We start from the raw sequence: 27,210 nt of genomic DNA, 5'->3' as shown, positions 1-27,210 counted from the left end.
TGAGGGAGTAGGAACACACAAACAGTTTCACTTTAGAAAAGTCTGAGACTCCGAAGAACACAGTCGCAGGAGAGTGTGCTTGAGAGCTTCTCCTGCTAGAACCGGACAACTGGAAAAGGGTGAGAGGCAACCGGTTGAGTTAGTGAGACAGAGGAGAACATGGTAGCTGAGGTCAAGCCTAACGGTTCCCACAATACCAGCGCAGTCAGAGTGCAGGGCCCTGGGGTAGGAAATATTCCACGTTGGACTACCAGAATCTACAGAAGATGGGTATTTCAAGTCTCATCGCTCACCACCCATTTTCCCGGAGCACAGTGACACATAGGATCCGGGGGTCGGGATTGTAGCCAGGCCCCACGACGAGGATCCCAGCCACCAGCATACAGGACACTTTACAAGAACACCGGGGTCCCCAAGTTGCTTGAAGCCACGGGGATCCACAAGTAAGCGCACAGGAGGAAGGTTTCACACTCCACAGACACCGGTGATTGCTTCCGATTTACCCAGGACCGGCTGGAGCCCATCACGACGGAGAGCGGCACCACTGGGGCATCTTACGAACTGTGAGTAAAAAGAACTTTGAACCGCAGCCCCAGTGTCCTCCTGGTCATTGCCGGCACCACCACCCCACGCTTCGGCACCACCAGCCATCCCTACCGCCCTAATTTCCGCGGGGCCCACTGCACCTGTGGGGAGCAATACCATCTTGCTGCTATTACCATCCGCCCCGGAGGACAGCTACAGCAGCAGCGGCTAATCCCTGGCCGCGTACTGCAGGTGGCATCATGACAAACATCACGCCCAACCTTCTATTCCCCTTTTATTGTGGACACCTCAGGGCACAAAGCTGGGCAAGGGCACCCGTGACATCCCCAGAACAGACACCACCGGCCTGGCGACGAGTAAGGTTAACCCCTTGCCCCCTGGGTGCTACACATACATGTGACATCAGCGTGACACATACCAGAGAAAACACAGGTCTTTGAAATAAAAAGATTTTCTGTATTCACCTGTATCCAGCGCTGTTGTCTTTGGCTCGGCTGTCTCCTGTTTCTGACCCCCGCTCATTATATTCAATGATCATTCATTAAACTGAGGATCTGGAAGCCTGAGCATCACGGTGACAGCATCGCCGGTGACAGGCGAGTATCCAGCAAGGGGTGTGTGTGTGCGCGCGCGTGCGTGTGTGCAGTGACATCCAGGAGGTAATCAGAGTTCCCAATGAACTCTGATGACATCCCCGCAATAGCAGGTGTCACCACGGTGACTTCACAGGTGCATCTGAGTTTATTTGGAACTCCAATGACCTCCTGGACGTTTGTGTGTGGAGTTCCAAATAAACTCAGATGAACCTGTGAAGTCACCGTGGTGACACCCGCTATTGCGGGGACGTCATCAGAGTTCATTGGGAACTCAGATTACCTCCTGGACGTCACTGCACACACACACAGATTGCTGAATATTCACCTGTCCGACGATGCTATCCCCGACTTCCAGGTCTCCAGTGCAGTAAATCAATGAATATAATAAGCAGGAATCGGAAGCAGGAGGCAGCAGAGCCAAAGAAAACAGCGCTGATCCGTGTGACACCTATCATGCTGGAGAAAAAAAACCCAGACATGTTTCCGTGTGTGCGTGCCGGGCCACGAGGGGTCACACGGTCAGTGTGAAAACACGGCCGTGTGAGTAACTCCAGAGAACAACATGGGTACGTGTGGTATCAGTGTTAAAAATACCTGAAACACGGACGTCTGAAAGGGGCCTTAGGCAAATTTGTGAAAACTATTTGAAAGGAAAAAAAAAATATATATTATATTATATTATATAATATAATATTATATATATATTATATTAAAAACAAAAGTGTTGCATTTATATTTTTGTTCAGTGAACGTGAAGGCGCAATTTGCTAAGATCCCAATTTTTATAACTTTTTTTAATGGCATTTACAGAAGGGGTTAACTAGTATGACAGATTGATACCAAATATGTACTTTTTTTGTTATCGCATAAATATTTGTATTTATTGCGTAATAGTTTTTTTATATATCTGTACAGGTTTGTTTGTTTTTTTTAACTTAGTCCCTCCATGTGACTTAAACTTATTAGGCTAGGGCCACACGAGCCGAGAGCATTGGATGCGTTATGCTAATGACCTTCGGCTCAAGCTCTGCCGCAAGTGTGAGCTGAGTGTCATACAGTGATTCGATCTTGCGATTGGATCACAACTGCGGAGAGAGAAGATGAAGGGATTAATTCTTCTCCATTGATAGCTTGTGCTTATATCACAAGATTGTATGACAGTTGCAGGACACTCTGCTCATGCTCGCACCAGAGTGGGAGCGGAGGGTAATTAGCATATTGCATCCGATGTTCTCGCATTGAATGCCATAAACTAGTGTAAGGGTACCGTCACACTTTAGTGACTCTCCAGCGATCCCACCAGCGATCTGACCTGGTCAAGATCGCTGGTGCGTCGCTACATGGTCACTGGTGAGCTGTCAATCAGGCAGATCTCACCAGCGACCAGTGACCAGCCCCCAGCCATGCGTGGAAGCGATGCTGCGCTTGGTAACTAAGGTAAATATTGGGTAACCAAACTTAATTATCCGATATTTACCTTTGTTACCAGTGCACACCGCTTAGTGCTTGCTCCCTGCACTCGTAGCCAAAGTACACACCGGGTTAATAAGCAAACCGCTTTGCTTATTTACCCGATGTATACTCTGGCTACGTGCGCAGGGAGCAGGGAGCTGGCACTGACAGCCTGAGAGCGGCAGACGCTAGTAACCAAGGTAAATATTGCATTTCGCTTGGTTACCCGATGTGTATTTTGGTTACCAGCGCAGTTTGCAGACGCCGGCTCCCTGCACATTCAGATCATTGCTCTCTCGCTGTCAAACACAGCGGTGTGTGCTTCACAGCGGGAGAGCAACAAACAAAAAATGAACCAGCACTGTGTGTAATGAGCAGCGATTTCACAGCAGGGGCCGCATCGCTGCTCAGTGTCACACACAGCGAGATCGCTAATGAGGTCACTGGTGCGTCACAAAACCCGTGACTCAGCAGCGATCTCATTATGTGAGAAGTACCCCTTAGGCTACTTCTCAGTGTGACACTGAGCAGCCGATTTGGCCCCTGCTGTGAAATCGCTGCTCGTTACACACTGCTCTGGTTAATTTTTTGGACATTGCTCTCCCGCTGTGAAGCACATATCGCTGTGTTTGCACATTCAGATCGTTGCTCTTTCGCTGTCAGAGAGCCGGCTTCTGGCAGCCTGCGGTAAGCTGTAACCAAGGTAAATATCGGGTAACCAAGCGAAGTGCTTTGCTTGGTTACCCGATATTTACCTTGGTTACTAGCGTCCGCCGCTCTCAGGCTGCCAGTGCCGGCTCCCTGCACACGTAGCCAGAGTACACAACGGGTAAATAAGCAAAGCGGTTTGCTTATTAACCCGATGTGTACTCTGGCTACGAGTGAAGGGAGCCAGCGCTAAGCGGTGTGCGCTGGTAACCAAGGTAAATATCGGGTAACCAAACGCTTGGTTACCCGATATTTACCTTAGTTACCAAGCGCAGCATCGCTTCCATGCGTCGCTGGGGACTGGTCACTGGTGAGATCTGCCTGATTGACAGCTCACCAGCAACCATGTAGCGACGCACCAGCAATCCTGACCAGGTCAGATCGCTGGTGGGATCGCTGGAGCATCGCTAAAGTGTGACGGTACCCCAGGGACTGTTCCAGCAGTGTTGGCACTAGCTCTCCCCGGAGCCAATGTAACATTATGTCATGCAAACTCTGCAGCAAATTACGAACACTTCACTCTTCCCCACTTCAGATGTAATTGACATCAAGAGGAAGTCAGATTTTTGGATTATCTCACTTCCTCCAGATGTTGAATTTGTACAAAGGAGAGACGAATGGAGGGGGCTCCTGTAACCAGTATCACATAAGCCCTGGGAGAGTCAGTGCAGATACCACAGGAACGGCTCCGCAGCTATTTTGTAAGGGGGGTGAACATGGTGAATTAAAGGGGTTGTCCACTACTAGGACAACCATGTCTCAGAGTCTGGGTTACCCAACCAAAGAAAATCCAGAGCAATAGTATTCATATTTTATTTTTGCTATAGCTACATACAAAACAAGCATATAAAGTGTAGAAAAGAAAGGAAAAAGACACACAACACAATCAGTTTACAGTGAATACAATTATATCAGGAACACCACATCATCTGCCATCATGACTTGGTTGTCATTCTGCATGCTGTCCAGCGCTTCCTGTACTTCAGAGTTCTGGAATGGGTCAGGATTTCCTTTATTGATTAGTTCAAGCAACTGACTAACAGCAACGGATTGGGAACGTGTGACCTTAAATGCTTTTAACAGTGCAGACTTGAATTCTTTTACCCTGTGACGGAAATGAAGATACGTATTTTACGACTTCAAAGCTCCCAAAAAAAGAAAAATCAGTTAACAGCAAAACCATAAAAGGGTCACCCATTAAAGGTGCATTCTATTCTTGAACGTTATGGTATATCCACAGTATAAGTCATACATGTCTGATGTGTGTGGGTCTCCAAGATTTGAGCAGCGCCCCACCATCATCCTGCCTGGTGCCACTACTGTATGCACACGGATTGAATTCTATTCCACTTCTCATCTTTGACAATCATTGTATATCTATATATGATCTGCTGCATTCTGAACAACATACTTTTTTTAATCACACTGTTTAAAGTTCATTCGTACTTTTGTTTGTGCAAGGCTTTTTTTTATGGTTGTGGCTAAAATGCATAATTTTGGTGCAATTTTGTAAAAATTTAAGTAAAAACTTTGTGGTTCTATGATGATCACCGCAAAAAGAAACAAAAAAAACAAAAAACAAAAACACATTTGAACATAGCTAGTTCTTATCTTGTAGATGTGTTGCATTTCTAAAAGAAATAGATTTGATGGATATTTTTTGTAAAGTTGAAAAAAGTATAGTATATAATGTGTAGTTAGAATGACAAAAAAATATAAGTATGAAAAATAAAAAAAACAAAAAAAAAAAAAAATACAAAACAAAAACAAACCCCATATTATATAGAAATGCAGCAATATTTAAAATAAAAATTCTGGCTTTATGCCCTGCACGGGAAACAAAAAACAAACAAAAAAACAAAACGGAATTTGAAAATTACACACTTTGGCCCCAATTTATCATCAACTCCCATTCATTAATGCAAGAAGTGTACTTCAGTAAGACTTCTCAGCTAGGTGCCATCCTAGCTAAGCTTCATTCACTTTTCAAAATGTTATCGAACCTCGCGTATTAATGGCAAAAGTTTTAAAATTTCTGGAAAACTGAGTTATGCAAAAACTTTGAACATTTCTAGCAGTTTTATACCTCTAGGTATTTATAAAAGTGCACGTAGTCACAGTATTTGACCACATCGTGGCAGCACACAACTGACACATGACACATGAATACTACCAAAGACTAATGCTCTCCTTTAAATATAGATCACATTCAGATCTAAGTAGACTAAGGCTATGTGCGCACGTTGCGTACTAGCCCTGCAGAAATTTCTGCAGTGATCTGAAGAGCACATGTGCGCTTTAGATCGCTGCAGAAATGTCCGTAGTGAGCGCCGATTCCATGCGCTCTGCCTGCAGCTCCTGCCATAGACAGAGCAGGAGCTGCCGGCAAAGCGCAGGAAAGAAGTGACATGTCACTTCTTTTTACGCAGCGCTTCGGCAGTAGCCGAAGCGCTGCACTCTTAAACGGCACGTGCGCACGGCCCCTGCACAATCTCCATAGACTGTGCAGGGGACGCAGGACGCATGCAGTTACGCTGCGCTACAAAGCGCAGCGTAACTGCATGTATTTACGCAACGTGCGCACATAGCCTTACACTATATTTAGTAGCAGTTTTACATTTATACAACAACTTTAAAAGAAGCAGTCCAGTAATTTGCCCAAATCCACACCCCAAACTCCTCGATTGCTTTGTTTTGGTTTGTTTTTGTTTTTTAACAAGTCTTTACTAGATATGTATGACTATACCCAGAAAATCTTTTTGGTTTTCTCTTGAGAGAATGAATAGGCTTCATTGTGATGTCAGTTTTTCATGTACGTGTTTTGTTCAGATAAAAGACTTCTCCATTATAATCTATGGGGCTTCTTACATGCCCCAATTTTATTGTGAACTGACTGTCCACACAAAAAAGATAAGAAAAATTTAGAGACATTAATTATGATCCAAGACACATGCAAGCAAAACCCATACAATTTATGGGTCCTTGAAAATCAGGTACAGCTCAATGATTGCATCAGTTTGCTGTCCATGACTCGCATTAAATTGCGAATTTTCTATCCATCACATTTTCTGCTAAGTGAAAATCACTGATCAAACACTAATGGTAAAAAAAAAAACCCCACACTGACCAAACCCTGCTGAAACTAGAACCAAAACACAAATGAACAATCGTCCATGTTTAAGAGTAATCTATCAGCAAGTTTTTGTTACTTCATCTGAGAGCAGCATTATGTAGGCAAAGAGATTCTGAAACTAACAATGTTTAACTTTGATTAATGCTGGGTGAGCTGCCCTCAGGTTGTCAACAGAAATTGTGCATTTACCGTTAAGCTGGGTTTACACACTGCAACATCTCAAACGACATCGCTGTAACGTCACCGGTTTTGTGACGCAATAGCGATGTTGTTTGCGATGTTGCAGTGTGTGAAACCTATCAGGGACCCGGCCCCTGCTGTGAAGTTGTAATCGTTACAAATCGTTCAGGACCATTCCTAGGTCCTTTGTTTCCCGCTGTGCAGCATGAAGTTTCAGTGTGTGAAGACTTTGCAGCGACTTTGTTAGCAACTTCCCTTTCAAAAGGCTGCTTATCAACGTCCCCAACAACCAGCTAAGTCGCTCTGCAGGTCCGGATCGCTGTTGAGTTGTTGGCCAGGTTTGCCTGTTTGACAGCTCACCAGAGACTTAGCAGAGACTTAGGGAGGTCGCTGTTACGTCACAAAACCGGTGACGTTACAGCGATGTCCTTTGCGATGTTGCAGTGTGTAAACCCAGCTTTAGGTGTCAATCACAGCAAGGAACATGCTGAACAATGTGCAACCAGACTTCCTAGTCCTTGAATGTGAATCACAGGGTAATAAACCCTTTTGTTTAGGTAAACAATAGCTGTCACATAAGAGAAACAGTTTGTAGTTTTTTTTTTAACCTGCTTTCCGTCAGCTTACATTGGAAAGTCCTGCTGACAGATTCCCTTTAAGTACAATAAAAAAGAAAAATTAAAAAAAAAAAAAAAAAAAATCACATACATTTGCATGAGGCCTTATACTGCATCTGATTTTGCCAGGAAAAGTGTTCTCTGGCTGCAATAATACATTCTGAGTACACCCGGATATTTGGAATGAACAGTCGCCATGGTTAAATAATTAACAGGAAGTGAGAACTGCGGCTGTTGCTCACGTCCTGTTAGTTATTCACATATATGCGAATGGTGGGGAGAAAGATGGCTTTGCAGGTCATAATGTCATGTGAACCCCAGGAGAGAGAGTTCTGATACTGCTGGAACCGCGCCGGCACTAGAGGAAAGTATAACCTTTGTATACTTTTGTGGGGGTGGAAATAAGAAGTGGTTAATATATCTCTCTATCTATCTATCTATCTATCTATCTATCATATATCTATCTATCCATCTATCATATATCTATCTATCTATCATATATCTATCTATCATATATCTATCTATCTATCTTATATCTATCTATCTATCTTATATCTATCTATCTATCTATCTAATATCTATCCATCTATCTATCTATCTTATATCTATCTATCTATCTATCTTATATCTATCTATCTTATATCTATCCATCTATCTATCTTATATCTATCTATCTATCTATCTAATATCTATCTATCTATCTATCTATCTAATATCTATCTATCTATCTATCAAAAAAACAAAAAAAAACAAAACATATATTGTATATAATGAATTGGCTATTAATAATGAATATTAATGAAGTGCCCCCCCCCCCCTTAATTTTTTTTTACCTCTTCTGACTCAGTGAGCCCCTGGTGTCCATATTCCCCTCACTTTCAGGAAGGTTCCTTTGAGTTCTCAAACGCACAGAAGTGGCTATAGTGAGAAACAGATTCAGAGAAGGTTTTGAATTAATACAAAGCACAAGAATGGAGGTTGCAGTTTGTTGATTATGGGACTTTAAACCAAAACATATTCAAGTAAAATACTATATAAACTCAGCAAAAAGAAGAATCAATATAGGGACCAGTAAAAGGTAAAGATTTAAATACATTTCTCAGTGTAAATGTTCTAAAATTAGTATAACACAAGTCTTTTATAGCCACCATTTTCAATAGAACCTAACATCTGATTCATGTTGCTCAATCCATGGGCAGCATGCATCAGGCACTGGCCATGATCCTAACCAGGTATGTGTTACTCAAATGCTGTGGCGTACCAGAGACTAACAGACTTTTAATAGCTGCCAGGGACTGAGCCGCGCTATAGACTAGATGGACCGAGAGAAGCTGCCAGTGACCTGCTTCTATGACTAGTCTATAATACGGTTCAGTCCCCGGCTATTTAAAGTATGCTTTTTCTCTGATACAAAGTCTTGCAGCATAAAAAAACATACATGGTTCAGTTTCTACAGCCAGTGCCTGATAGATGCTGCCCGTGGATTGGGCACTTTGAATCAGGTTCACTTTAACAGTAAGGGGTGCTTCACACATAGCGAGATCGATACCGAAATCGCTGCTACGACACGGTTTTGGTGGCGCAACAGTGACCTCATTAGCGATCTCGCTGTGTGTGTCACTGAGCTGCGATCTGGCCCCTGCTGCGAGATCGCTGCTCGTTACACACAGCCCTGGTTCGTTTTCTTCAAAGGCGCTCTCCCGCTGTGACACACAGATCGCTGTGTGTGACAGCGAGAGAGCGACGAAATGAAGCGAGCAGGGAGCAGGAGCCGGCATCTGGCAGCTGCGGTAAGCTGTAACCAGGGTAAACATCGGGTAACCAAGGTGGTTAGCCGATATTTACCTTAGTTACCAGCCTCCGCAGCTCTCACGCTGCCTGTGCTGCCGGCTCCGGCTCTCTGCACATGTAGCTGCTGTACACATCGGGTTAATTAACCCGATGTGTACTGTAGCTAGGAGAGCAGGGAGCAAGCGCTAAGCAGTGTGCGCGGCTCCCTGCTCTCTGCACATGTAGCTGCACTACACATCGGGTAATTAACCCGATGTGTACTGTAGCTAGGAGAGCAAGGAGCCAGCGCTCAGTGTGCACGGCTCCCTGCTCATGTTGCAGCACAGCGACGCGTGTCGTTATGATCGCTGCTTCGGCTGCTGTGTTTGACAGCTAAGCAGCGATCATAACAGCGACTTACAAGGTCACTGTTACGTCACAGAAAATGGTGACGTAACAGCGACGTCGTTGTAGCTGTCGCTTAGTGTGAACCCAGCCTAAGCTATAGATATCAGTCATCAAGGCCAACACATTCAAACAGATACGAGAGAAGACTAAATTATCTAAACAGTAATATAAATAGTGTACAGTTCCACACTGATATGGCCTGTACCCATCTACTCTTTGTTTATTGTCACCCTAGAGTGTCCCTACCATGCTCCTGACCCAATACGTCCAATACTCTTCAGGGAAGGGTCCCTATTGTAGTTCAGGACTAGATCCAATGGATAGATGGCAAAGCCTGTCAGTGATATAGATATGGAGTGAAGAAGATGTGTCGCCCAAGGGATACCGATCCAGCTTCAGGGACACCACAGAGTCTTCTGTATATGGCAAACAGGTATGTTAGATTTTTGTATATGTGTAGTGACGCCACTCACGGCTTGCGGTCAGGGATATGGATGACCGCCACTGCAGATTTTATTAGCGTCTGGGGCTGATTGGGCCTGTAGTCAGATGGTGTTGCCTCCCGTGAGTGAGGCAGGTCCCAGGGGCTCAGGTGTGTAGAACAACAGGTCGCAGAATAACTAAGGCTCAGTCCAAAAGTCTTTCAACTGCTTTTTACTCACTCAGGTGTTATGGTGAGCTGACCCAGGCGATGCTGTGATAAACCAGGTTGAACCAGGGCTCCTTCGGACCAGTCTGAGGGTAACTAGTTGGCTCGCCTTCCTAGCACTTCTGTGTTCGGATAACCCCTGACGTGAAGTACCGTGGGGTCTATCCAGGGAGTCGCAACTGCCTTTTCTCCCCTTTTTGGACCGTTTGCCGGCAGCGTGGACCAGGTGAGACGGCTTCAAGCTCTGTTCCCTTATGGGTCCCTGCGTTGCTGCTGAGGCTCGGACTCTGTAAGGTTGGTGAGGTACTTGTAATTCTCCTCACCGGCAGGTTTAGCAGGTAGTTAAAACTGAAGTCTGCTCTAGGGACCTTTTCCCCGTACATGCCTAGTCACCAGCAACCTCGTACTGACTGACTGTCTGACCCGGTAACCGTTCTCCCCCGCCAACTGTCACTACACCGCGCAGGGTCTGACTAGTGTGAGCGCGCATGTCTGCCTAGCAACCACCGCACTCCACCACCAGACTGGCTCTCCTAGTTTCCCTGACAACCTCTGCACTTTAGCTCCCAGCCCCTCCGCTCCACCTCTTGAAAAGATTTGAAAGCTAGCCCTCTCTAGAGACTACCCAAGGGTCCGATCTAAAGGTGTGGGAGACCTGGTTGCTATGTGTCTGTGCGTACACACCTCGTTCTGGCCCTTAGGATTACCTGGAAGTACTGTCCCAGCATGGGTGCAGTACTCAGTGGTGCCTGACCGGGTCAGGGGCACCACATATACACATGATCTACTATAGGCATAATCCCCTGTAGACTATTATATGAGTGTCGAGCATGATATAGACAACACTAAGGAACAATAGATGAGGGACAGACAAATACTGCCCTTGCTAGGATGGAGCCATTAGCGTGAACATGGATGAACTATTAAAATTGGGCTGATTGAGAAGTGTGGTCCTGTTCTTGAATGCTCCCCCTAATGGTGAAGGTTTTGGTGAGACCAAACAAATTTAAGCAAAGATCTAATTACTGCACTAATTACCCCATTGCTTATTTATAGTCCATAATCTGAGTAAGTCAAGTCTTTGAATGTGTTTAACTGGATGAATTTTAGAGATTTATAAAACCATTAAATGGTGGCTATAAGCCTTGCTTTATACTAACTTCATGATGCTTTCACTGCCAAGTGTGTTTAAAACGTGACCTTTAATGTTCCCTTATAAAAAAAAAAAAAAAAAAAAAAAAAAAAAAAAAAAGCCTTTCTGCTGGATTTATATCCAAATTTGTTTTGACAGGTTGATTACTTGTTTCAATGGTCATCTGCTGGATTAATATATTAATACTGACTGTACTACCCGGCTTCGCCCGGGTTAATAACGGTTAACAAAATAGAGTGTATTAACAAAAATGTATTCTGCACATAAAAACCACAAAACAAATAGAAATGTAATTATTAGGCCCTGTGCACACTTACCGGATTTTGCCGCGGATTTTCTGCGGATTTGCTGCATGTTGTTTCGCTGCAGAAAATGTTCATAACATCTCTGCAGTGAATCACCAGCAAAACCTATGGGAAAAAAAAATCCTGTGCGCACTAGGCGGAACTTGACAGCTGCATGTTTTGCTGTGGGATTCCCGCAGCAAAAACAATTGCATGTCAATTCTTTTCCGCACGTCGCTGCAGGATTTCACTCCATTGACTGCCATGTAATCGTGAAATCCCGCAGGGAATAACGCAGGTAGCAAATTCTGTGCATGTCACTTTGTTTTCCTGCGTTATTCCCTGCGGTATTTCGCGGTTTACCTGCGGTAATGTACATCGCTTGCCTGCGGTTTTGCAGGGAAGTGATGTCATTATGACAGGAAGAGGAAGCGGAGGAGAGAGTAAACACACACAGATCACAGACACACACAGGCATCACAGACATAGAACACAGACACATAGAAAACAAACAGAAATATAGAAAAAAAAAAAGAATTTTGTTTACTTACCGTAAATTCTTTTCCTTATAGTTCCGTATTGGGAGACCCAGACCATGGGTGTATAGCTTCTGCCTCCGGAGGACACACAAAGTACTACACTCAAAAGTGTAGCTCCTCCCTCTGAGCTTATACACCCCCTGGAGAACCAGATCTAGCCAGTTTAGTGCAAAAGCTGAAGGAGAATAGCCACCCACAAGTAAAAACAGAGCAAGAACCGGAACAACCGGAGACTGTCAACAACAACAGCCGGTGATAACACGCGGAACAAGAAGTGCCAACAGGCAACAGGGAAGGTGCTGGGTCTCCCAATACGGAACTATAAGAAAAAGAATTTACGGTAAGTAAACAAAATTCTCTTTTATCGTTCCTATGGGAGACCCAGACCATGGGACGTCTCAAAGCAGTCCATGGGTGGGAATAAACAAAAAAACTAAGAAGTAGGCGGAGCCTAACTTCACAAATGGGCGACAGCCGCCTGAAGGATGGGTCTGCCCAAGCTCGCATCTGCCGAAGCATGAGCATGCACTTGGTAGTGCTTTGAAAAGGTATGCAGGCTAGTCCAAGTGGCCGCCTGACAGACCTGCTGAGCCGTAGCCTGGTGCCTGAAAGCCCAAGAGGCACCGACAGCTCTGGTCGAGTGTGCCTTGATCCCCGGCGGGGGAGGCACCTGAGAACACTGGTAGGCATCCAAAATGGCCGACCTAATCCAACGGGCTAAGGTCGGCTTAAAAGCAGAGAGGCCCTTACGCCGACCTGTGGTTAGCACAAAAAGAGAGGTGCACCGCCTAAGAGCAGTGGTGCGAGACACATAGATCCGGAGAGCACGCACCAGATCCAAAGTATGCAACGCTTTTTCAAAGCGATGAACAGGAGCCGGACAAAAGGAAGGTAGGGTAATGTCCTGGTTAAGGTGGAAAGGAGAGACCACCTTAGGAAGAAAGTCCGGAGTCGGACGGAGAACCACCTTGTCTTGATGAAAAAACAAAAAAGGTGACTCCGAAGAGAGCGCAGCCAAATCAGAGACTCTCCTGAGGGAGGGGGGTTTCTGCAAAACCGTGAGAACCAAATTGAGGTCCCAGGGATCCAAGGGCCGCCGGTAAGGCGGAATGATGTGAGACGCACCTTGCAAGAAGGTGCGGATCTGAGCCAGCCGGGCGATACGCCGCTGGAACAGCACTGACATAGCCGAGACTTGTCCCTTGAGAGAGTTGAGGGACAGTCCCAGCTGCAGACCGGACTGTAGAAAGGACAGAAGAGTCGGCAAGGAAAAAGGCCAAGGAGGATGGCCGGAAGAGCGACACCAGGACAGGAAAATCTTCCAAGTCCTGTGATAGATCTTGGCAGAGGAAGACTTACGGGCCAGAGTCATAGTGGAGATGACCTCAGGGGGGATACCAGAAGCAGTCAAGATCCAGGACTCAAGAGCCACGCCGTCAATCTGAGAGCCGCAGAATTCTGGCGAAAAAACGGACCTTGTGAGAGAAGGTCTGGACGGTCCGGAAGATGCCACGGCACCTCTACGGACAGATGGAGCAGGTTTGGGTACCAAGCTCGCCTGGGCCAGTCCGGAGCAATGAGAATGACTCGACGGCCCTCCAGTCTGATCTTGCGCAGAATTCGGGGCAAGAGCGCTAGAGGGGGAAAACACGTAGGACAGATGAAACTGGGACAAGTCTTGAACCAGAGCGTTCGCGGCGAATGCCTGAGGATCGTGGGAGCGAGCCACGTAAACAGGAACCTTGTTGTTGTGACGGGATGCCATTAGGTCCACGTCCGGAGTGCCCCACTTGCGGCAGATTGACTGAAACACTGCCGGATGCAGGGACCACTCGCCGACGTCCACGGTTTGACGGCTGAGATAATCTGCCTCCCAGTTTTCCACGCCTGCGATGTGGACTGCGGATATGGTGGACTTGGAGTCCTCCGCCCATTGAAGGATGCGTTGTACCTCCAACATTGCCAGGCGGCTGCATGTCCCGCCTTGGTGATTGATGTAGGCATCCGCTGTCGCGTTGTCTGACTGGACTCGGATGTGCTTGCCCGCTAATAAGTGGTGAAAAGCTAGGAGAGCCAGAAGCACTGCTTCGAGAGGGCTGACTCGGATGGATTCCAGGTGCCCTGCGCTCGGTGGTGGAGACATACCGCTCCCCAGCCGGATAGACTGGCATCCGTGGTGAGGATCACCCAGGACGGGACCAGGAAGGAGCGCCCCTGAGACAGAGAGAGGGGCCGAAGCCACCACTGAAGAGATCTCCTGGTCTGTGGCGACAGAGCCACTAACCTGTGCAAGGAGGAAGGCCGCTTGTCCCAACAGCGGAGAATGTCCAGCTGCAGAGGATGCAGATGGAACGGGGCAAAGGGAACAGCCTCCATTGACGCCACCATCTGACCCAGCACCTGCATCAGGTGCCTGATGGAATAATGGCTGGGCCTCAGCAGAGAGCGCACCGCCAGTTGGAGGGACTGTTTGATTAAGGGCAACTTCACAAGAGCCGGCAGAGTCTCGAACTGCATCCCTAAGTACGTGAGCCTCTGGGTCGGAGTCAGAGTGGATTTTGGCAGATTGACAAGCCACCCGAATTGGGCTAGACTGGCGAGAGTGAACGAGACACTCCGCTGACAGTCTGCGCTGGATGAAGCCTTGACAAGAAGGTCGTCCAGGTAAGGAATCACTGCCAACCCCTGGAGGTGCAGAACCGCAACCACTGCTGCCATGACCTTGGTGAACACCCGAGGGGCCGTGGCTAACCCGAAGGGGAGAGCCACGAATTGGAAATGTTCGTCTCCGATTGCAAAACGCAGCCAACGCTGGTGAGAAACTGCAATAGGCACATGCAGATAGGCATCTCTGATGTCGATGGATGCCAGGAAATCCCCTTGGGTCATTGAGGCAATGACTGACCGCAGAGACTCCATGCGAAAATGCCGCACCTGAACATGCTTGTTGAGAAGCTTGAGATCCAGGATGGGCCGGAAGGACCCGTCCTTTTTGGGGACTAGGAAAAGATTTGAGTAGAAACCTCTGAACCGTTCCCGGGCGGGAACCAGTACAATTACTCCGTTGGCCTGCATGGATGCCACGGCCTGTGAGAAGGCGGCGGCCTTGGAGCAGGGGGGAGTTGACAGAAAAAATCTGTTTGGCGGGCTGGAAGAGAATTCTATCCTGTAGCCATGGGAGAAGATATCCCGCACCCACTGATCGGAGACGTGTTGAAACCACGCGTCGCCAAAGTGGGAGAGCCTGCCACCGACTAAGGACGTTGCTGGCGCAGACAGATAGTCAAGAGGAGGCTGCCTTAGTGGCAGCCGCTCCTGCGGTCTTCTGTGGACGCGCTTTTGTGCGCCAGTTGGATTTTTGGTCCTTACCTGAGTTAGCGGACGAGGCCGAGGGCTTAGAGGACGACCAGTTAGAGGAACGAAAGGAACGAAACCTCGACTGAATCCTACCCTGGACAGGTTTCCTGGTTTTGGTTTGTGGCATGGAAGTACTCTTCCCACCAGTAGCTTCCTTAATAATTTCATCCAGCTGTTCACCGAACAGCCGGGACCCAGCAAAGGGGAGTCCAGCAAGGTACTTCTTGGAAGAAGCATCTGCCTTCCACTCTCGAAGCCACAAGATCCTGCGGATAGCGAGGGAATTAGCCAAAGCCACCGCAGTGCGGTGAGAAGCCTCCAGCATGGCAGACATGGCATAGGATGAGAAAGCTGAAGCCTGAGCAGTTAAGGTAACCATCTCAGGCATAGATTCCTTAGTGAGGGAATGCATCTCCTCCAGAGAAGCAGAGATGGCTTTGAGAGCCCACACTGCTGCAAAAGTCGGTGAGAACGAGGCCCCTGCAGCCTCATATACAGATTTGACCAGAAGGTCAACCTGGCGGTCAGTTGAATCCTTAAGTGAGGTGCCATCAGCCACTGATACAACGGTCCGGGCTGAGAGTCTAGACACCGGGGGGGGGGGGGTCTACCTTTGGTGAATGAGCCCACTCCTTGACCACCTCAGGTGGAAAGGGAAAACGGTCATCAGAACCACGCTTTGGGAAGCGTTTGTCAGGGCAGGCCCTGGGCTTGGACACAGCGGCCTGAAAACTGGAGTGGTTAAAGAACACACTCTTTGTCCTCTTAGGCGAGGTAAACTGGTGCTTTTCTGCCAGAGAGGGTTGTTCCTCTGATACTGGCGGATTGAGATCCAGTACAGAATTAATGGACGCAATCAAATCACTAACATCTGAGTCACTTTCGGACAGACCAATGGGGCACATGGAGGTAGTCTCCGAGCCCCCAGTAAAGGCATCCTCCTCGTCCTGCGAGTCAGCTTCTTTGAAGGACGGGGTCTGGGACCAGATGATGAATCCTCTGTGAGCTCCGGTCCGGAGAGAGACCTAGCAGCAGAGGCACCCTGTGAAGGGGGCTGATGCATGCTCAGCAAAGTCCTGGACAGATGTCCCATGGAGTCAGCAAAAGACTGGGAGATAGACCTGGTTAAGGATTCTACCCAAGCCGGGGGGGTCAGCCACAGGAGCCGGAGCAGCCTGAGAGACCCCTGGGGGGGCGATTCCAGGCTGAGGCATCGTCAGGTTAGAGCAGGCATCACAATGTGGATAGGTGCTCTGTTCCGGCAGTAGGAGCTTACATGCAGTGCATACTGAAAACAGCTTTGGAGCCTTGCTCCTCGTGTGTGACATGCTGCTGGAGTGAGGGCTCTGCCAGAATGACCCCCAGAGAGTATATACAGAGGTCCACAACCAGAGGTTGTGGCTTACCAGACCGCTGGAGCGGTGTTGTGTGCCCTCCAGATCCCGAAGGTCGGACCCCCAAGCACCTCAGCAGGGATGCTGCAGACCAGAGCTGATCGCAGGGAAAAACGCTGAGAAAATGGCCGCCGGAGCGAAGGGAGGGGGCGGGACTCATCTCTGAGAGCGGGATCTGGAGGGCCAGAGAGACTTATAGGGGAGGAGACATGTACTCAATGAGGAGTGTCTCTCCCCTATGCAGAACGGCCGCTGGGCGGAGCCGCGCTGTCCCTCTGCATGAATGACATGCGAGGGCAGTGAAACCGAAACTAGGCCTCCGGCGAAGCCGGGGCCTAAATTTGAGCGGTGCGGCCGGCGCGCAGGCACCATCGGCGCGGTTCTCCGGCGACAGCCAGAGAACCCGCCGGAAGTGTCACAAAATACACTCAGCACACTCTCCCACAACAATAAAGTACAGGGATCCCCATATATAAACGTCTCAGGTACTTAGCTTGCTGAGACGCAGGGTTCCAAATCCCTGGGGATGAGTGCAACGGTCCAGCAGGATCCTGAAGGGCTGCGGATGGAGACCGGTCTCCTGCCAAGCATGGAGAACCGTGCTGGCTCCCACTTCAAGCCAGAGCCCAGGAGGGATGGTGAAGGAGTACGGCATGTAAGGCTCCAGCCTTGCAATCAACCTTAACAGCACCGCCGACACAGTGGGGTGAGAAGGGACATGCCGGGAGTCCAACTTGGACCCGCTTTTCTTCAAACGCTTTCCAAAAATCAAAAATCAGATGAGAATGCATGTGTGGATGTATGCCTCCTGACAAAGCGATAAACTGGCTAGATCTGGTTCTCCAGGGGGTGTATAAGCTCAGAGGGAGGAGCTACACTTTTGAGTGTAGTACTTTGTGTGTTCTCCGGAGGCAGAAGATATACACCCATGGTCTGGGTCTCCCATAGGAACGATAAAGAAAAAAGCACGTGGGCGCCGCTGTATATTTACCGTCCAGCCGAGGTAAGCACACAGCGGCGGCCCGGTATTCTCAGGCTGGGGAGGGAGAGGGGCAGGGTTAATGTCCCCCGCCTCCCTCCCACCTCCCGCAGCCGAGAATATCAGCCGCAGCTGCCCCGGGACTGTCGCATCCATTATGCGACAGTACCGGAGTGTCCTCGGCTCTTCCTGCTGCCGTGATGCAGTGGCAGTCAGGGTAATACAAGGAGTTAATGGCGACGGATCGCCACCACTAAGTCCAGGCTTGATCATGGCAGCGTCTATGAGACAGCTTACATGATCAACCCGTAAGTAAAGTGAAAAACCACACACCCAAAAATCCTTTATTTTAAATAAAACACATAAGCCTCGTTCACCCTTTTATTAACCCCTCCCGAAACAAAGCTCCAACGTAATCCACAGCTCCGGCACTGCTTACATCCAGCCGCAACTGACACACCGCGCTAAATGAATGCAGCCTCGCAGCGAGACAGCAGAGGTAACCACAGGGCATTTCCCACGGCCGGTAATGTGAACTCACTACCGACCATGAGAAATGCAGCGATCTGTCCTCTGTCTATCTACCTACCACCTACCTACCACCTACCTACCACCTACCTACCACCTACTATCTATCTCTGAAGGAAATGATTTTTTTTTTTCTTCAATGTGCTTTATTGCATTGAATGCAATAAAGCACATGTACCAACCCGCACACGGCAAAACCGCGGCAATACCGCGAACAATACCGCGGTAAAACCTCAGCAAACCGCATGCAGTTTTTGGGTGCGGTTTGCCGCGTTTTTTTACCTCGGGTGCGGTAATCTTTCAGTGCCTGTGGAATTTTCTTGAGAAAATTCCATTTTCCAGTGCGCACATAGCTTAGTTTTTGCCTTTTAAGGCTAATAGAAGCATTTCACAACATATTTGACCACCACAGATATTACAAACAGATTTAACTAAATTGGCCAAGTAGTGTGCTCGGTCAGTGTTTCCCCAGGTCTGTCTGTCTCTTAATCCGTCTCCCCCCCGACATCTTACTACCTATAGCAACCAATCACAGCTCCTACTAATAACCTGTAGTTCCAGGCTCAATTTACTTTAATGGTGGCATGTTTTTTGGAGAGTAACTGTAAAGCGCGGGGTTAAATTTTCCTGTCAAAACAGTCTACTACGTTCCCTGGGTCACATGAGGTGTCTGTGCAAAATTTCGAGATTGTAAATGCGACGGTGTGGATACACTTTTCGTTTCACTTTTTCCCCATTATCTAGATAGGGGCAAAATTGATTGGTAAATTGGAATGCGCAGGGTTAAAATTTTGCCTCACAACATAGCCTATGACGCCCTCGGGGTCCAGACGTGTGAGTGTGCAAAATTTTGTTGCTGTAGCTGCGACGGTGCAGATGCCAACCCTGGAGAGAGACAGACAGACAGACAGACAGACAGACAGACAGACAGACAGACAGACAGACAGACAGACAGACAGACAGACAGACAGACAGACAGACAGACAGATTCAGCTTTATATATTAGATAATCCAGACAAAAACAGACTTTCTATTAGTAATAGATCCAGGATGTTGGTGCGTCGATCTAGGAGCAATATCATATTTGAAAATAAAGCAGCCCTTAAACTCCACATTTGAGCCTATTAGCCAACACATGGACTGAAGATGGCCTCACTGTGTACTCAAAGAACCGCTCACACGGATCATGCAGTTTGCTATGTCAGCATCATATTCTAGAGCAGAGCGAGCTGAACAGATTAAAGGTTGTTTGTAGGAAAAGGTTCACTATAAAATGTATTTTATTCATTTAAAATTCCTGGCCATTGGGACGTTGCAGTCAAGGGGATGATCCTTCATGGTGATTGAGTTAGAAGTGTGCATACAGAGGTAGCCGTCAATCACTAATTAGGACGGCCCTTGCCAGCTAAGTTCTGAAAGAAGTTCAAAAATAGCCAAATAGCCCTGTAAACAATATTGATCATTACCTATTATTTTATCATTACATTACACTAGTGGTGATAAAGGGAGTGTACTTACATTGACTCTGACTGTCATCCTGGCTAAAATCATAAGGGTCCACTGAATCTTGAGAATCAGACATTTTCACTGCACGTCTTGAACTTTTTCTGAATAAATTTAACATTACAACAGAATTCATGCATGACACTTTATAGCAATACATGGTTTCTCATGTGTTAACCATAAATTCATACCCAACATACCTCATTCCTTCTTGGCTTGGAGTTTGACGTAAATCTGGATCTTTTTCCAATTTCTTCTCCTTTGGTAAGATCTTAAAAAATAAATAAATAAATAAATAATAGTCAAAACTATAGAAATAGATACAGAATTTGTTTGCATCTAAAAAGTCATGACTTATGTAGGGTCATTGTGACAAACATTGGAAGATATGACAATGTCAGTGTTTGGTTAAGCAACATGTTAAAAAGCCTTAAATGGAGATCCAGTATACCAAATAATCCATTTTAACCAAAGGCTCAACTGCTTTATTATATACTAACAAGAGTTCTACAAACCTTCTTAAAATACGCAAACTGAACAAGTTCAAGTGCTATTTCTGCATCCTGACGATCAATGGTTTTACTCATTCTAACTTTAGCATGAGCTGTAGCCAATCGGATCATAGTTTCAAGGGCTCTCGCAGTAACCGGCATAGTCTAATTAAAGATTACAAAAAAAAAAAATAGATAAAACGGGAAGTCACAAATTCTAGATATTCAAGAAAGACCAAAATGGACCGTTAAAATATTCTTTGGTACTAAGGTGGTCTTGCAGTCAAATGAAAAATACCACTATCTCAAGATGTGGTATGCAACTTTTTGATGACTTTTGTAATACACTTTCCTTTCCACGTTACTTTTCTATCTTCCTCCTATACAGCCTCCCAGTAATCACTTACCAATGAGGAGTACATGGGTTATCTAGTTGTCAGATAAAAGGCACTGTTCACATCTGTGTTTGTACACTATGTTTTGTCAAAGCGGAGCTATTAAATAAATGTCAATTACATTTGACACAGGTAGTGTCTGATGGATAAAAGTGACAGAGGTCCATGAGGTTTCCACAAAGAGGTTTTTCAGTTTACAGGACCAAATAGTGCACTGTATCATGCCATTTTACGGTATAGGCAGCAGAGGTTCTTTACAGTCACAAAAGGTGATTTGGACAAAGCGTTAAAAGCACCAATCCACCTTTTATTTTTTTTTTTTATAATTGCACCACTGGTGGATTGGCGATTTAAATGCAAGTCCCCTGGCCCCTGTATTATAGCCGGCAGAAGGGTTTGTTTTTGTCTTATTTCAAATAAAGGATTTTTTATGTGTTTCTGTTTATTTATTTTCACTTAGATTACCAATGGGGGGGGGGGTCTCAGACTCCTCCCATTACTAATCTAGGGCTTAGTGGCAGCTGTAAGCTGTGATTAACCCCTTATTAGCCTGATTGCCACCGACTGCAACAATTCTGAGTGGCAAAAGACTGCGGTTTTAAAGCTGGGGGGCCTAATAACCATGAGCTTCACCAACCTGAGAATGCCAGACCCCAGCTGTCAGTCTTTATCATAGCTGGGTATAAAAATCTGGAGGGACCGCATGCCATTTCTTAAAATGATTCATAAATAAGAAAGGTTTAAAGTCTGGTAAATAAAATGTAAATCCATTAGTATGCAATAGTAACATTTGTTATTATATATGTACGTACCCTAGCACGGTCATTGTTCATTTCATCATGGCTTCGAAGTTTGGCATATTCATGAGAAATGTGATCTGCTGCCTCAGAAGTCAGAACAGGCTTTATGAGTTTAGCCACATGGATATATTTCCGTATGAACTCCATGCTCACAATTTTAGACTTGCTTTGAGCAAGGGGAAAGAAAAAAAGAAAAAAAAAAGTAAAACTAAAAAACACATCATAAAACATTGTAATGAATCAAACAAATTTTAAATCTATTAATTGTAGGCTACGTTTGCTGTCCTTTTAGGACCTTTAGACTAAGGCCAATATTTATCAAGACCAACAATTTTGGTGGAGTCTGATGCTACTGATTAAAGAGGTGCATGAGTCTTCATGAATTAGGAGAGTCTGATGAGAGTCAGGGACTGGAGTGAAATTTCTGGAACATCATAGCTCATCATGAATAAGACAAGGTGTGGAGTCTCTGCAGCATAACAGCTCAGAACTGGGAGAAGCTCCAAGTGCCCAAATTTTGCAACTTTTCAAAGCTCTTACACCATTTTTTTTTTTTGGAGTAAGGGCTTTGATGAATCGGGGCCTATGTTTAAGGACTGGGGGAACAGACTAGATCAACCTTGTACACATTAGGCAGCTAAGGATTGTTTGACCAACAGCTAAATGTTCTTGGAACATTCAGAGGGTATTGTGCAAACATTGGTTTTAAAGGTGGATTCTGCCAGAAAATGTGCTAAAAAATGCTACAAAGAATGAACATAATCCATAGCAATTTAAAAACAACATTGCTGTGCATACTCTATCAGCATGAGTAACATACAAAATTCTAAATTAAGAATCATTCACCCACAGGTAAGTAATTACAGCCAAATTGGTTCAGACACAAACAGTTGAACTGAATTTTGTGGTGCTGAAGATGAATATAAAGCTTAAAAGAGAACTTGTGAGCAGGATTTAATACTAAAAAGTAAATACATGGCCCATCTACTATCCCAGTAAAGAGAACATTTGTCTTCACTGAATACAGATTTTACCTGAGAATTGAGAATTTTGATAATGACTGATCAAGTCTGGCAGAAAAGGAAGCAAATTTGTCTGATAAAACAAACTTGTTTATTTTTATGTACACTATTGATTTATGGAATAAGAAATAAAAAGTGGGTTATGCTTTAAACCCCTTACCATTTCATAGTGTCAGCAATGGCACCAGAAGGAAGAGAAATGTGATAAGATGAAAAGGGTTGGAGAAAATAAGCATGTAAGTTCACTGGTGTCAGCTAATGAACTAGAAAGCCAAACTGGAGTGAGTGTTTCCTACAACACAACATGGTGTACATTACAGAGTAATTGCATGTATGGGTGCCATCCATGAAGGAAGCCTCTCCTAAAGCTCAAGCACAAAAAAAAAAAAAAAAAAAAAAATACATTAGTGCTGCTGGTGTCGGAGAGATACATTTGATTGATGGCATCATGAATTCACAGATGTACTGCTCTACATTGAAAGTGAAGACATTACCATCACTCCGTGCCCTCGGAAGACATACACTCTTCCAACATGACAATGACCCAATGACACCTACTGCCCCTGATGAAGCTGCACTAGCGACACGCGTCAGGCCAGGTTACCTTGAGCCTCCTGTATTATTAGATAGAGTGTTGTTATGGCAAAATTCTTGTTTTTTTTCACATTAATGGATTTTGCTGCTTTGCTGTTTTGACCACTAGGTCACTGGTGTCTCATGTGTTTCTAAACAGCTTACTTGTGGATATTCATAATAAAGTTTCTGGAATATTTATTATTATTTAAATAGGAGTTCTTTAGTTTGGATTTTGGTTTTGAATATTTTTGGTGTTTTTTAAAATGCATGTTTTCTATGTTTTTTGTATGTGTTTTTAAAATTCACACACAAATAAAACTGGTATTATATTTTCAAAAAAATATTTTAGCGAGTGCCATTTCTGGTCAAGCGCTTTCCTTCTAAATTAAATTATAGTCTTGCTTGACATATGTGCACCCTCCTTAAATGATATTGTAATCAATATTCTGGCTGTGCATTCTAAATACTTTTCTTAAACACTGGTGGATTCAGCTGACTTATGGGTACTTTGCACACTACGACATCGCAGGTGCGATGTCGGCGGGGTCATGTCGAAAGTGACGCACTTCCTGCGTTACTCTCGACAGCGTAGTGTGTAAATCCTAGATGATACGATTAACGAGTGCAAAAGCGTCGTAATCGTAATTATCGGTGTAGCGTCGGCGAATTCCATAATTAGGCTGACGCGAAGGTCCGATGTTGTTCCTCGTTCCTGCGGCAGCACACATCGCTGTGTGTGAAGTCGCAGGAGCGAAGAATATCTCCTGTGTCACCGCGGCTCCCGTCGGCTATGCGGAAGGAAGGAGGTGGGCGGGATGTTTACATCACGCTCATCTCCGCCCCTCCGCTCCTATTGGCCGCCTGCCGTGTGACGTCGCACGACCCGCCCCCTTAATAAGGAGGCGGTTTGCCAGCCAGAGTGACGTCGCACGGCAGGTGAGTGTATGTGAAGCAGCCGTAGCGATAATATTCGCTACGGCAGCTATCACAATAATATCGCAGCTGCGACGGGGGCGGGGACTATCGCGCTCGGCATCGCAGCATCGGCTTGCGATGTCGTAGTGTGCAAAGTACCCCTTGGGGTTCTAGGAGACCTGACCGAATCCATTTAAGACCCCATACACATTAGCTATTAATCTGGAAAAATAGGGTTAATTTCCAGGTTAATAGCATTTTGAAGGTTCCTGGCTGCTGAACTGAAAGGGTCATACCAGGGAAAAAAAAAAAACCAACGTTTCTTCTGGGAGTCTCCTGCTTTCAGTCATGAAGGTGCACCTGAAGCGAGTACAGTCACAGCACAGAGCAACTCTGCAATGCATCAGTGCAGCATGAGCTGTCAGTCTGTGCCGGGACACTCAAGTTAGTTTTCTCCCAGGTGCTGTACTTTTAGTACAGCGGCTGTGCACCTTCATAACGCCATTAACCTGCAGCTTAACCCCATACCTGCAGGTTAATATCATTATTGGTCCTGAACGTTTTAACTTTAACACTAGAACTACTGAGGTAGTCATTTTGACTACTTTGCACCATGTATTTCTATATAGGTGTCACGAGTCCAGTAGTTCTAGTATTAAAGAACAGCAATACTGAAAACTACAAACTTTTTACGTGGTCCATGCAGAAGACTATCGTGTTTCTCATAGATCTGCAGCTCTTGATCAGTGACATCAGCAGCATTTGGATCATCGGTCGCAAAAATCTCAACACTGCACCCAAGAGGCATAGCTATGAATGGGAGAAAAGAAAAAGTCAAAAACAGAAAAACAGTTTAATTAAGCATCAGTCAACCACAAGATTTTAGGAGCCTGGTAACTTTTCACTCTTCCTGTAAGCTATGCTGGTGAGAGTAATTGTTTATCAAGTGTCTCTTTTCCAAATATTTACTTATCCTAAATGGTTACAGATTCTGAAATTGGTTCCCTTTAACCCCTTAAGGACGAAGCCAGTTTTGTCCTTAATCCCCAGGCCATTTTTTGCAATTCTGGCCAGTGTCACTTTATGAGGTTATAACTCTGGAACGCTTCAACGGATCCCAATGTTTTTGACATTGTTTTTTCGTGACATATTGTACTTCATGATAGTTATAAATTTAGAACGATATTTTTTGCTTTTTTTTGTGAAAAAATCAGAAATTTGATGAAAATTTTGCAATTTTCAAACTTTTAATTTTTATGCCCTTAACCCAGAGAGTTATGTCACACAAAACAGTTAATAAATAACATTTCCCACATGTCTACTTTACATTAGCGCAATTTCTGAAACAAAATGTTTTGGGGTTAGGAAGTTAGAAGGGGTTAAAGTTAATCTGCAATTTCCCATTTTTTCAACAAAATTCACAAAACCATTTTTTTAGGGACCACATCACATTTGAAGTGACTTTGAGAGGCCTAAGTGACAGAAAATACCTAAAAGTGACACCATTCTCAAAACAGCACCCCGCAAAGTACTGAAAACCACATCCAAGAAGTTTATTAACCCTTCAGGTGCTTCACAGGAACTAAAGCAAAGTGGAATGAAAAAAAGCAAAAAATAAAATTTTACCTAAAATGTTGCTCTACCCCAAATTTATTCACTTTTAGAAGAAATAACACAACAAAATGAACCCCAAAACTTGTTACCCACTTTCTTATGAACGCGCCAATACCCCACATGTGGTCAGAAACCTTTGTTTGGACAAATGGGAGGGCTCGGAACAGAAGGAGCAATATTTGAATTTTGGAAAGCAAATTTGGCTGAAATAGATTGCGGGCACCATGTTGCATTTACATGTCCGCTAAGGTACCTAAACAGCAGAAACCCCTCAAGTGACACCATTTTGGAAACTAGACCCCTTAAGGCTTCTATCTAGGGGTATAGTGAGCATTTTGGATCCACAGGTACTTCACAGATTTTGATAACGTTACGTTGTCACATTGAAAATTTTCATTTTTTTCTAAAAAATGTTGCTTTAGCATCAATTTTTTCACCTTTTCAAGAGGCAATTCCAAAAATTTGACCCCAATGTTTGTTACCCACTTTTTTATGCGCGTCGTGATACCTCACTTGTGGTCTGAAACCTTTGTTTGGCGAAATGGGAGGGCTTGGAACGGAAGGAGCAATATTTGAATTTTGTAAAGGAAATTTGGCTGAAAAAGATTGCGGGCACCATGTCGCATTTGGAGGACCCCTAAGGTATGTAAACAGCAAAAAAACACCACAAGTGACCCCATATTGGAAACTAGGCCCCTCAAGGAATTTATCTTGATGTTTGGTGAGTACCCTGAACCTCCAGGTGCTTTACAGAAGTTTATAATGTTGAGCCATGAAAATAAAAAAATAAAATTTTACCACAAAATTGTAACTTTAACCAGGTAGCTTTTTTTTCACAAGGGTAACAGGAAAAAAAATCACCATGAAATTTATTGCGCAATTTCTCCTGAGTTTGTTGATATCTTGTACGTGGTGGAAATCAACTGTTTGGGCACACTGCAGGGCTCGGAAGAGAAGGAGTGCAATTTGACTGCAAAATTGGCTGGAATCAATAGCGGACGCCATGTTGCATTAGGAGAGCCCCTGAGGTGCCCAAGCAGTGGAGGTGACCCCATTCTGGAAATAAGACCCCTCAAGGCTTTTATCTAGGTGTATATTTAGCATTTTGAATCCACGAATACTTCACAGAATTTGATAAGCTTAGGTTGCCATATTGAAATTTTCATTTTTTTCACAAAAATGTTGATTTAGCGACACATTTTTCACTTTTTCAAGAGGCAACAACAAAACGTGTACCCCACAGGTTGTTATCTAATTTCTTGTGAGCGCAGGGATACCCCACATGTGGCCAAAAACCTTTGTTTGGATAAATGGGAGGGCTTGGAATGGAAGGAGCACCATTTGAATTTTGGAAAAGTTGAAGTAAATTGCGCGCACCATGTCACATTAGCAGGGCCCCTTGGGTACCTATACATCAGAAACCCCCCACAAGTGACCTCATTTTGGAAACTGGACCCCTCAAGGATTTTATTCAGGAGTATAGTAAACATTTTGAATCCACAGGTACTTCACAAAAATGTTGCTGTAGCAACAAATTTCTCACTGTTAAGGGGGCTTTACACGCTGCGACATCGCTAATGCGGAGTCGTTGGGGTCTCGGA

General features: G+C 45.3%; 1 protein-coding gene across 1 annotated transcript in view; it reads right to left on the bottom strand.

The window, feature by feature from the left end:
* Positions 1-4,136: 4,136 nt before the first annotated feature.
* Positions 4,137-27,210, bottom strand: part of LOC142244164 (maternal DNA replication licensing factor mcm3) — a 77,209-nt gene continuing 54,135 nt past the window's right edge. Inside the window, exons 11-17 of the mRNA XM_075316361.1 lie at positions 24,682-24,805; positions 21,495-21,648; positions 20,312-20,452; positions 19,997-20,067; positions 19,812-19,900; positions 8,066-8,150; positions 4,137-4,407 (exon numbers count right to left, since the gene is read on the bottom strand). Coding sequence (XP_075172476.1) covers positions 4,209-4,407; positions 8,066-8,150; positions 19,812-19,900; positions 19,997-20,067; positions 20,312-20,452; positions 21,495-21,648; positions 24,682-24,805 — 863 coding nt within the window. The 3' untranslated portion in view covers positions 4,137-4,208. The remainder of the gene's footprint in view (positions 4,408-8,065; positions 8,151-19,811; positions 19,901-19,996; positions 20,068-20,311; positions 20,453-21,494; positions 21,649-24,681; positions 24,806-27,210) is intronic.

The sequence above is a fragment of the Anomaloglossus baeobatrachus genome, chromosome 6, assembly GCF_048569485.1.
Source record: "Anomaloglossus baeobatrachus isolate aAnoBae1 chromosome 6, aAnoBae1.hap1, whole genome shotgun sequence".
Classification (NCBI taxonomy): Eukaryota; Metazoa; Chordata; class Amphibia; order Anura; family Aromobatidae; genus Anomaloglossus; species Anomaloglossus baeobatrachus.
Note: the sequence above shows the minus strand (reverse complement) of the source record. Positions and strands in the feature narration are given on the sequence as shown.